Raw genomic sequence first — 11,948 nt, forward strand, 5'->3', positions numbered from 1 at the left:
AAAGATTTGATTTGTGGGTTGATTCATTGGCTCGATCCAAATATCTATAAATGGTCATGAGAAATCTTTACCCTTTTCTATGGCATATTTATTCTTTTTTGAAGACTTTTCCTTATGTACCCCCGGTAAAATATGTATATTCCCAGGAAAGCACCTCAGAGAACAAAATATCTTAGGCGAGTGACCGTGACCGTGACCGCCCTATTCCAAGAGAGCTTTAAGACCTTGGGATCTTAACACCTTAAACCCTACAGGTATTTATCATCCCTTCGTCGTCTTTGTCTCCGTCTCTCTCAAGTCTCAACCCTCTCGCACCTTTTCTCTTTTTGGGATTCTGTTTCGTTCTCTTTAACATTTGCTCGGTTTCTTGAAACTCTTGGTAGGATTTTGTTGTGCCGAGCTAGGGTTAGGGTTTGTGTTTCAGTGGGTAGAGATTACTGTAACACATCAATGGCGGAAGAAGGGGTGGTAGCAGCCGTGAGCCCTGTTCATTTAGATCACAAGAGGAAGCTTGAAGATTTGGAGCCCGAGGCCCCGGAACAGGGGGTTTCGGACCCTCCACCGGAAGAAGCCTTGGCAGACTCAAATGCGAACTTGAACTCTGAGTCGGACATGAATGAGGCTCAGAATGATGCTCTGAAACCGCAAGAGATCGCTGATCCTGTTTCGGTTTCACCAGAAGCGAAGCGGCCTCGTCTAGAAGAAGAAAACGACGGTTCAGGTTTATATATCTTATCTTTTAATCGCTATTTATTGGCTGCATTTTATCAGTTTGGACTGTTCTATTGTTGAGGATTTAGTTCTTTTTAATTTTTTTTTTTAATTTGTGTTGGGGAAGGGGAGGGTAAAGTGTGTTTATGAGGGTCGTATTTGCCCTTTGACGCTTGAAAGATTTTATTGTCTCCCTCTGAGGCCACTTCTTTCTTCTTAGAGAGACCTAGATTTCTATTGATTTGGAGCTTCTGGACTGTTCTCACTCAAGAGACATCTGTGGATCTCTTCTTGCATGTTTTGATTGCCATGTATAAACTGTCTCATCTAGTGGATGACACATATTTTGTGTTTGTCACAGCTTATTATTGCTAGCTGTTTCATTTCAATTAGAGACTTGCCCATTTTTTTCTTGGTTGCAGTAGGGTTTCTCTGGTTTGTGATTGTCAATACTCAATGAAACGTCTCCCCCCCCCCAAAAAAAAAGAAAAAAAAGAAAAAAAAAAGAAGGAAGAAGGAAAGGGAACTTCCGATGTCATCTGACTACTTAGTGCAAATTCATGCACACTTTGATCTGACAAAAAATGCAGTCTTATCCACTTTCAAACTTTACTGTCCAGGCACTCTCCTTCTCAACATCTTTGCATAATTTGATGTTTGAGGAACCCCTTAAATTCTATGCCTTTTTTTGTGTTTATATGCTCAAATATTGAATTGGGCACTCAGTTTCTTATTTTTGTGATTCTTTTATTGTCTCAGCTATAGAGAATGGTCACCAAGAGCAGCAGGAGGTAGATGAACCACCTATGGAGAATGTGGAACACCCGGAAGGGAGTATTCCAATGGAGGGGAGTATTCCAACGGAGAATGCTGAAGAACAACAATCTGTGGGTGATTTTCAAACTGAGAACCATGAAAACCATTCCATGCAGAATCACCAGGCAGACATTGCCCTGCCATCATCGGATGAGAGTCTTCTGACGGATGCCGAGCATCCCTCTGGAGCAGATCTTCAGCAACCAGCTACAGGGATTCCTCAACAAACAGATTTTCCCTCTGCACAAGAGCAGCCCACGACTGAGATGCAGACTGTGTCACGCAAAATGGAAGTTCCCAATACTAAGGTGTGCTTAATCATCAGCAAAGTTATAGTGCATTGAAGTTGCTTGCTTGTCTAGGTTTTGTTCTAGTTCATTCTGTACTACTGTCGGTTAATTCCCTGAATAAGTCGGATAATTTTTAAGCATATAATTCGTGTGTGTTCTAGAAAGGGGAAGAAAGCTCTATTGTTAAATGCCTTATGGTTCTCCCTGTTGCTATTTACTCTATCTTGAACAAATTAGGTACTAATGGATACCTATCAATAGACCCTTTTTTTTTTTTTTTTTAAAATTTTTAAAAATTATTGTAATTTATTTTTTGGCTGCTACGGTAATGGTTAATATCCTGTTAAGTCCTTTGATTTGCTCTTGGAAGTTGCAAATTCAAGGAATGGAGGGCATTGTCTCCTTTTGCTGATTCATGTGGCCTTTGAAATGATCTATTTTCAGCCCCATTGACTTGATGCTGAATCAAGCTCAATTGGACATAGGTTGTGTGCAACCTTAGGAGAATCTATTTGTTTTTCTTGGGCTTTTTACTGATTTGTAATAATTGCCTCAACCGGTGGAACTGGAGCTTGGGCCATGGATTATGGAATGAGAAGGGTTAGTTCATTTGATAACAAACCCTTGCATTTTTTTTATTTCATTGCCTTGCTTTCTTGAATAAGTCTGGCATAAAGCTGCTTAGCTACTTCAATTTTCCCAGAATTATTTTCCCCTGTAACTCAACTGTAAATTTTACAGTTTGATCAACAATGCTTCAGGCAAAGATTGTGAAAATTATTGTAATGGAGCTATGCCACTTGGGTGGAAGTCTGTTGGCACTTGGAAGTTATTTAGGGGGTGAATAGGTTTTAGCTAGCCAGTGATCTGACTCCAATAGCTAGTTGACTGATGATTAGTGTACAATGAGAAAGTGTAATTCATACTTAACTCTATTGGTGTCCAATATGCGTAACATTACTCTTCGCCAAATTTGTAAGTCATAAATGTGCAGGAGGAAATGAAATCCAATTTATTACTTATAAATTATTAGGAATTTTGTCATCTGGGACTTTTAGCTTTGTTATTTTGGTTAAACTTAATGACATTGGTCCTGAGCTTTGAGTTCCCAGTACAGATGGTTTATTGTTTACTTCTTGTGGCATTCTGTATGTTGATACACTGATATTGCATTCTCTGTTTTTTGGTACTCCCTCCCTCCGTCTCACAAAGACTGTATGTTTTGGAGTTCCTCTATGTCCCATTTTGTTTGTCCATAAAACTATTTAATGCTTTAAAAGTATCTTATGTGCCCATATTACCCTTAACATGATTAATACATTTAAAAGAGAGAGGATGAGACATTAAAAGAGGAGGGAGAGGAGGTCAATTAAAGAGAATTATGAAGGGAAAATTTGGAATCAAATGAGAAAATATCTAAGTGATGTAATAATAAACTCTCCATTAAAAGTGAGATCATCAAATTGACGGTTTTGTTGGATGAAGGGAGTAGCTTTTTATTGTCTTGTTTTATTGAATGTTTGTGGTCTTTATCAGTATCAATATATGATAACACCACTTATTATAAAAAGAATAGCAATTTTTTTATTTTTTAACTGCTCATTGACTAGAGATGCTTAAATGACTGGTTATTGAGACACTTTTTTGGTGACCTTGTTTCAAACCTTTGTTACACAGCGACTTAGAGAGGTCAGTAGGCAGTTCCCATGATCACTGAGATGGCTTAGAGTTCCTTGGTCAATAATGTATTGTTATTGATTTTCCATTAAAGCAATGTTGAATGGTAACAAGTGCTGCCGTTGCGGTTGGGTCTGGGCAGTCCAACAGATTGGATTGGCATTAAACTTGTTGATTTTGGGAATTATCAAGTGCTATGAGACACTTCCATGACTGTCCTTTAATTAGTGAGAGAATTTTTATACATCAGTTGTACAGGGGAAATTCGATAAATATTTTCGTGGAAGCAGTTGAATGTAGGAAAAAGACATTCTTTGAAAAATAATCCTTCAAATAGAATTAATGCAGGAACATCCTAAGATTCAATTTGGATTAAAAATCATGAGTGATTTCTACTTCCTTATTGCTGTTTTTCCCAGGTTAGCAGATGGTTGACATTGCTGGGTTGGTTTTCTAGCCTTTCTTAGGGTTACTCCTCTTATTTAAAATTAATTCTCTTGTTTAATTTCTGGTTAGGGATTTCCTTTTTTGAATATCCCTTGACCCATTACCCACAGGCATAATAGGGGTCTTTTGCTCCCTTGCCTGCATCACCATGCAAAGGTTGCGTTGCTTTGGCACAGGTGCTTTTTGGGTACATGAACTGCCCAGGAAATGAAATCCAGAATCTTAAATTTACTGTAAAGGAAGTCCTCTACAGTGAGAGATATTTTCCAAATTTACTTGGCTACCCTTGGATCTTATTCAAGGATTTTGCTTTTTTACCTTCTCCCATGTGGTATCTCAAACCTTTCCTAGTGAGAAAACCAGATAAAGAAGTAAGATGATGTTACTGTTTGATTCTTATCACTATAACAGCTTCAAAACGTACTGTAAGAAAAAAAAGTAAATTATAGAAGGAAAAATAGGTGGGTTCAAACTCATCCACAAGAATTATAGAAGAGTCAATCTGTTGAAGATAAATAAGCTTCTCTCACCTTATCTGCAGTGTCTTATTTGTAAAATATATTGGCAGTTTGCTAGTCGAAGTACAAAAATTCAATAACAATTTGATGCGTAAAATTGATCTGGAGAAGTATCTATATGCTCATTTTGTCTTTGGTAATCATGAAGCAATCTCTAATTGTAGTTGTGGTTTACAATTAGCTCATATTCCTCTGCAGGTTGGTGTACTTATAGGCAAGTCTGGGGATACCATTCGATTCTTGCAATACAATTCAGGAGCAAAAATCCAAATCACGAGGGATGCGGATTCTGATCCATATTCAGAAACCAGGCCTGTGGAGCTAATCGGAACTCTGGACAATATAAATAAGGCTGAGAAGCTGATAAAGGATGTTATAGCAGAGGTATGATGCTGTTTGCTTGTCTTATTTCTTTTCATATATGCCATGTGATTTTAATGTGAACAATCATATATGCTTTAGGTTTTCCGTTAGTATACTGCTCATTTCTTGTTTTCTTAACTGATTTGTGTCCTCTGTGCAGGCTGATGCTGGTGGTTCCCCTTCCCTTGTAGCTCGAGGATTTGGTACCGTGCAAGCTGGGGGAGCTTCAGAGCAAATTCAGTTACAGGTCCCAAATGAGAAGGTAACTTTGTTTCCCAGCTAATTAGCTCCAATGTTTTGATTTTTCCCTTAGCCTTCTATATTGATGTTGTTTTGGGTGTAGGTTGGTTTGATCATAGGCAAAGGCGGGGAGACCATTAAAAATCTGCAGACTCGATCTGGAGCACGCATCCAGGTAGTTGATATCGTATAGCCTTGTTGAAATGCATGTGGAATGACTAAAAGGAACCCCGATTAACAAGATGAGTATCTGTTATGAAAAATCTTGTATCGCCCAATACTGACAATCATTTTTTATTTAGCTTATACCACAACATCTTCCTGAGGGTGACCAATCCAAGGAAAGGACTGTGCGTGTGACCGGCAATAAAAAACAGATTGAGATGGCTAGAGAAATGATAAAGGAAGTCATGAATCAGGTCAGTTTGCTAAACTTGTGTTATTATGGGTATACTATATACAATAGGTCATTTGAAGATATTATATTCCTCAACTCTTGTTTTAATTTTGTATTATTTTTATCTTAATTGTTTATTGAATTTGTTTTAGTAATTTGATGATAGTTATGCGTGTGTATCTTGTTCTATATATGTGAGATTTATTGTGATGCTGTGATAAGTCAGTGTCGTGGCATAATGGTACTGGACAATGCCTTTGCACCTATTCTAATACATTCTATAGGGAGAGTTAATGCCATCTTGTGCTCTTCTGAAATAATAAATAAGAAAATAAATCAAAATATTTTGAAATTAGCTCATCTTAGCTCAAGTGAGCCTTTTCTCGGCTACATGAATCCTGGTTCACCATTGAACTCTATTTAAAGTTATTATTGTTAACCTAAAGCCATTCCTGTCTTTTCTAATCACTTGCCCCCAGGTCATTTTTGATCTACCCTTTTGCTTGTGGTTCCTTTAATCTGTACCACATCAGTCCTAAATTTTTGGCTTAAGACTCCTTTAGGCTAAATTATGCATTTTACAATTTTCTTCATCCTTTCTTCCTAAGACAATTGTTTATTTTCAGAGTGCATCATCTTTAGTACTTTGAAAGGAAGAGTATCATATAGTTTGCATTGTAACTTTTCTCTATTTCCTTATTTATTATTTTATTTATCTCTTAAAAAGATAAGATCTATTTGAGTCCAATTCCAATGGGCATTTTATCAGTTGGAACAATTAAAGTCTTAGTTCTTGTTGCAATTGGGTTCTTTGATTTCAAACACACAAAAGTGAAATTGATGAGAATTCATTGTTACTTAAACAACATGAATTTGTAGCCATGATGACCAATAAATTATTTAATAAGAGAAATAAGTGTCGGAAATGCTTTGGTTTGTTGCTAAATGATGCTTACATTTTTATGTGATAGGAACTATTATGCTAATGATTTTCTTCTAAGATCTCTCAACTAATGAATTTGGGCAAGTCTGTGAATTAGTACTTTGGCAGATACAGAAAGATATTGATAATATATGACTTTTACACATTGGTACTTGCCCATTTGGTTACAATTGTAATTGGATTAATTAGATTTGTTTGCCTGTGTTCATTTTTGTCAGTGTTATACATAGTTTTTGTTCAGATGAATTAAGTCTCGAGTGTCTGACTGCCTTGTCCAAAAAAAATAAAAAAACTGCATGATACATGTGATGAATTCTTCACATTGTTGCTGTTGTATGGAACTTTTATCCAATTAAAGAAGAATATTGCATAGTTCCACCATGGGAATGAGAGATTTTTTGTTTGAATAACACATAAGGGCTTGCCTATTAATGCATGATCAGTCTGAAGGTCACTTGAATGTAGTTTGGAAGATTCTGAGATGTCGGTTGCCATGGTTTATTTATGTTGAAGGTGCCGATTTCGAATTGGTTGGCTTTAACAATGCAGATTTGGCTATTGCCCTTCACATGGGGTCAGCATTGGTTTCTTGGTGTAGTAGACAACTATTCTTCACTCTCATCCACTGAAGAGAGGTAACAAGCATTAACCCCCGCAATTGCAGAATGTTTATAGTTGGTAAGATTACTTTTAGACTTAAAAACCACAAATCATGATTTAGTGACACTTCATCGTGCTAAACATAGTATTCTTTAGTGTCCCAATGTTCTATTCATGAGACATGCGTTAGAAGAGAAGTGTCATACCTGGTGAAGCCATCTTGTTAATATTTGTATGGGCTCAATACTTCGCTACATATCTATGCGATGCTATGTTAGAACATCTCAAATACTATCTTGCAGTTTCCTAGAAATGTCATTAAGGTGTAGTCAGACTGTTGAAAGAAAGTGTCAAATCTCACCTCTCTGTAAGAATGACATTATGCCATGTTAAGAACTAGGATGTACTCTATGATCTAATGATAGAATAATTACTTTAAAACATTAAGCATCTCTTATATCATACCTTGTTTTGCCATTGAGGAATGGTTATGATTTCTGAATGAGTTGGTGATCAGTCATTTGCTGCTGCATCTTATCTGATTACCCAAGGCTTTAAAGATCTTGAAGTGATAGGGTAGCTTGTCAACCTTTAATTTTTTACTTTTAGTTGCTCTTCATTACCTAAATACTTATCAAGCATGTTATGGGAAGAGTCAACAAGTCTAGGACCTTGTGGAATCCTCCGCAGTGTTGTGCTTCTATTCACCCCCTCAATGGATCTTCTGGTAATTCATGTATGTTTGTACTGTATGATTTTATTGGAGTTTTTGCAGTAAAACTTTGATGAAATTTTTTGTTATGCATGAGATATGTGAATTTAGGGGAGGGGATAAAATGTACTTGGGATAATAAAAAAGAATGAACTCAACAAAATGATGGGAGTTGACCGAATTCAAATCCAAACTAAATCTGTATTCGTAGTTCTTCTGAAAACATGCTTAAGGCATCACCAGAGCTTGAAGATATCAATTATTGAGAATCACTATCATAATTTTTATTGATTTTCTCAAGATCACTCACATCTCACAGTTGGATGGAATCTTAAGTTGAGGCACTGGGTTTTGTTTTTCAACACTGGCAATATGGTTGGGTGTTGAGGTTGTCGTTAAACTGACTAAATTGACAGGAATCTTTTGGATGAGTTGCTATCAAGGAAGACCGAAAATATCATGGCTATTGGAACCTGGAATAGGGATTACCATTCTGGAGAAATCTTTGGAAATATGGCTATTTGAACCTGTAATAGGGATTACCATTCCGGAGATGTCTTAGGAAAAACTTAACTAGCACCCAACAATGCAAATAGTGATACAAGCATTTTCCGCTTGCAGTACCGTGCATTTCTAAAATTTTTGTTTCAAGGAAAACCATTAACTTTGTACGACATTGGAACTGAATCTGGTAGTGGATTGTGCTTGGAGAATTAATGAGAGGTTTTTAAAGCTTAATTTTTGAGAGAAGCTGTCGAGGAACATGCTGTACTTCAAATTGACATGGCACTTTTGCTTATTTTTGCTTGGGGATTCCAATCAGGTGTATGTTGGACTCATGTTGGAAAATCTTGAATTATCTTCCATCAAGGGCCTTTTATTTGTGGAAGGGTGCACAATGGTTGAAGCGCTGGCGAGTGTTGGCTTAGAGGTCTTGGTATTTTCTATCTGATGATATTAGGAACGAATAATCGGGGTTTCTGATTTAAATCTCCAATTTAGCATATTTAGAGGCATCATTTATTGGGATTTAGTCTTCTTTCGATATTTCCATCTTAGCCTACTTTCCATTATCCTGGCATCTAGTACTTCTATACCTAGATCTCCTGGATTGCATTTTCATATCCTTTGCTACCTAGACTTGCTAAATCCATGTCAAAGGCCTTGCCTCAGTTATATTAATTTTAGTTGCGTAAGTACTATTCTATGTGCTTTAATACTCTTGCTAGTTGCAAGTGGTTTCTGTTATTTTTTTCATTTTATTTTCCAAGTGCATTGTTATTAGCTTGTAAGCACATAGTTTCTTTACATTTATATGGCACAGCAATTATATATCCAGCAATTAGTGCTACCGCTATCCTCTGCAGCTTCTTGTTGAATGAATCATATTGTGAGAATATTGATGCTTTGATTTTCATGTTAGCGCTTTGGGCATTAATTGTTTATTGTGTTCTGCATTCTGAGTTTAAGCTGCATTTTCTCCGATCAGCTTTCTTTAGAGAAGGTTGCTTTTGTGTACCTAACGTCATGTTTCTGTAAATTGCTTTGATCAGCCTGTGAGGCCTTCACACCTCTCTGGCGGTTATAACCAGCAAACATATCGCCCACGTGGGACTAATGTTCCACCGCAGTGGGGACCCCGTGGTCCACCCCCTGTACAGCCAACAGGTTATGATTATCAGCAACGAGGAATGTATCCTTCTCAGAACCCACAGTATCCACCTCAGACATATGGTGGTTATCCTCCACAACAACCAGCTCCAAGAAGCAGCTTTAATGCTGGTTGGGATCAAAGGCCAGGAGCCCCTGTGCAGGGACATCCTCAAAGCGGTGGCTATGATTACTATGGACAAGGTGGGAGCCATGTGGGTGACGGTTCTGTGCATGCTCCAGTCTCTACTCCTGCCCCTGCACCAACGTCGGCTGTAGGCCCTCCTGCCCAGATGAACTATAATTATGGACAGCCTCAAGGTCCAGAGTATGGACAGCCTACCAATTATCCTCAATCAGCTCCACCCCAGCAGAACTATGGACATGGGTATGATGACCAAAAATATGAAAACCAGCCACCAACACAGCATGCGTATGGAGGTCATGGAGCATCTCAGCCAGGGGTTTACCCCCAACAAGCTGGCACTCAATCAGGTTATGCCCAGCAACCGTACAACAAGCCACCTTATGGAATGCCATCTCAGGGACCCCCTCCCCAATCTTATGGGCCACCTAGGCCTAATCAACCTGGAGAAGTACCATATCAAGGTCCAATGCAATCAACACACTCATATGGACCCAATGTGCCCCAACAGCAATCATACCCATATGCGTCAAGTGGGCCTGCTCAGCAAGCATATCCATATGTATCCGGTCCAACCGCCAATGACGGGTACAATCAGCCACCTACATCCACTGCATCTGCTCCTGGTTATGGTCAGCCAGGTGGTCCAGTTTCTGGTTATGGTCAGCCAGGTGGGCAGACTCTAACTGGGTATGCTCAGGCTGGGCCTTCTGGAGGTTATGGACCATACAACACCCAGCCAAGTTATAATGAACAGCCGGCGCAAAGTAATGCAAATTATGGGTTCCAAGGACCTTCGGAAGCTGGTTACAGTAATGCCCCAGGTCCAGCTTATGGGGCACCACCAGCGGGTCAGGTGAGTTATGCACAGCCAGCCCCGAACCAGCCAAGTTATGATCAGTCGATGCAACAGTCAGGTGGTTATGGAGGTGTTCTTGGAAATGCCCCAGTTGGTTATGGAAAGAGTTTGTCACCCCAACCTGGATATGGCCAATATGACTCGAGTCAAATGTATGGTGCTCATCACTGACTCTTTTGATATTTGGTAATGGGGTTGAGGGCAAACTACTGCAAGTTTCTTGGTAATCTGTTGGCCTAGTGTTTGTTCCTTGAGTAGGGTGGAAACATTTAGCAAATTAAGAGGGATTTTTAGGGCATACTTGGTTTACTCTTTAAGAGTTGAATATGTTTTCTGGATTGATGGAGCCATGGCATTTCTATATGATCTATTATTGTGTTCTATGTTATGTTGTAAGCATGGCATATCTATATTGTCTATTATTTCGTGATTTTCATCCTATGTTTCAGCAGATCCAAGTTGAACAAGTGCTGCATGCTTATCTGGTAGGTCTTACCTTATTATTATAGTTATATCTCCATTAACCGGTTCTATGGCATGTGAATCTGCTGGAGCAAGGTTGACAGTGTTCCATCGCATGTGGGAAAGGTGGTGGTCTGCTTGCATGTGGGTCGGCTGCTGTTTGCAAGGAGTCGGGCATGACTGTATGAAAGTAGAAACACCAAGATGTTCTGTTGCTGTTGAATGGTTTCTGCCTGATCTCCCTTGATGATTGAATGAATTGTGAATTCTAATTTACCCAGAATTTTTATCATCTTGTGGTGCACTGCCTAGTACATCTGACAATGGTCATCAACACGGTCTTGGATTTTTATCCTCTCAAGGGCAGTGACCACCGTTGGATGCATTTTAAATGTGTACATGGCTGCACAGCACTTGGGGTGGGGGTGGGGGTGGGGGTGGGGGTGGGGGGGGGGGGGGGATGAAAATCCAATTTACCCATCCCTTCTAAGCAGAGTAAACTTTTATCTACTTCAATATGACCCAACTGATGTGGGGTAAACGAGGCTTAAAATTGCTCACAAGAGTTTAATTAAAAAGATAAAAATTCACAAGTAGCCATTCTGGTTGCAATGTTGACATTGTATATGAATTGACATTCAAGGAATGCAGATCTCACATCCTTTCGACAAGCCACTACTAGCTTAGTGGTTAAGTATATATATCACGGGATGGAAAACCTGTGGGTTCGTAAACGAGGGTATGTTCTTGTGAAGGCTTGCTGACGCTCCTTGATTTCATTTTCTCTTAGTAGGGTTGGTTTGTATCTTCAGAAGCCAACTACGAAGAGCATTTATTGGGTTAGGTGTGAATCAACCATGAAACACTGGGATTGCAAGTAGTTGGCCCGTGTAAAACTATTAGGTTTGTTATGAGTTCGACACGATTCTCCATTGAGTGTGTCTGTGTGTGAGATTGTAATGGTTTGGATGTTGTCTTGAATAGTAAAAATTCTAATTCGTGCGAGGTTGTAAATGTAGGTAATTATCGAACCCCGGCCGGCGAGTACCCAGTGAGGCATCCAACTGCGAGGTCTGACCCCACCTCGGCGCACAACTCAGCATGCACAGAGCAGCCCT

At 39.0% G+C, this 11,948-nt stretch overlaps 1 protein-coding gene across 2 annotated transcripts; it reads left to right on the top strand.

Moving 5' to 3' along the window:
- Positions 1 to 188: 188 nt before the first annotated feature.
- Positions 189 to 10,756, top strand: LOC122669503 (far upstream element-binding protein 1). 2 transcript variants are annotated; one of them, XM_043866274.1, is made up of 7 exons: positions 189 to 721; positions 1,471 to 1,835; positions 4,658 to 4,843; positions 4,983 to 5,084; positions 5,166 to 5,240; positions 5,365 to 5,481; positions 9,268 to 10,756. In XM_043866274.1, the coding sequence occupies exons 1-7, from the start codon at positions 451 to 453 to the stop codon at positions 10,537 to 10,539; spliced, it is 2,388 nt and encodes a 795-aa protein (XP_043722209.1). In that variant the 5' UTR covers positions 189 to 450; the 3' UTR covers positions 10,540 to 10,756. The 2 variants fall into 2 exon arrangements, with proteins under 2 accessions (XP_043722209.1, XP_043722210.1); XM_043866275.1 differs by having other exon boundaries at positions 5,166 to 5,237.
- The last annotated feature ends 1,192 nt before the right edge of the window (positions 10,757 to 11,948 follow it).

This window comes from Telopea speciosissima, chromosome 7, assembly GCF_018873765.1.
Source record: "Telopea speciosissima isolate NSW1024214 ecotype Mountain lineage chromosome 7, Tspe_v1, whole genome shotgun sequence".
NCBI lineage: Eukaryota > Viridiplantae > Streptophyta > Magnoliopsida > Proteales > Proteaceae > Telopea > Telopea speciosissima.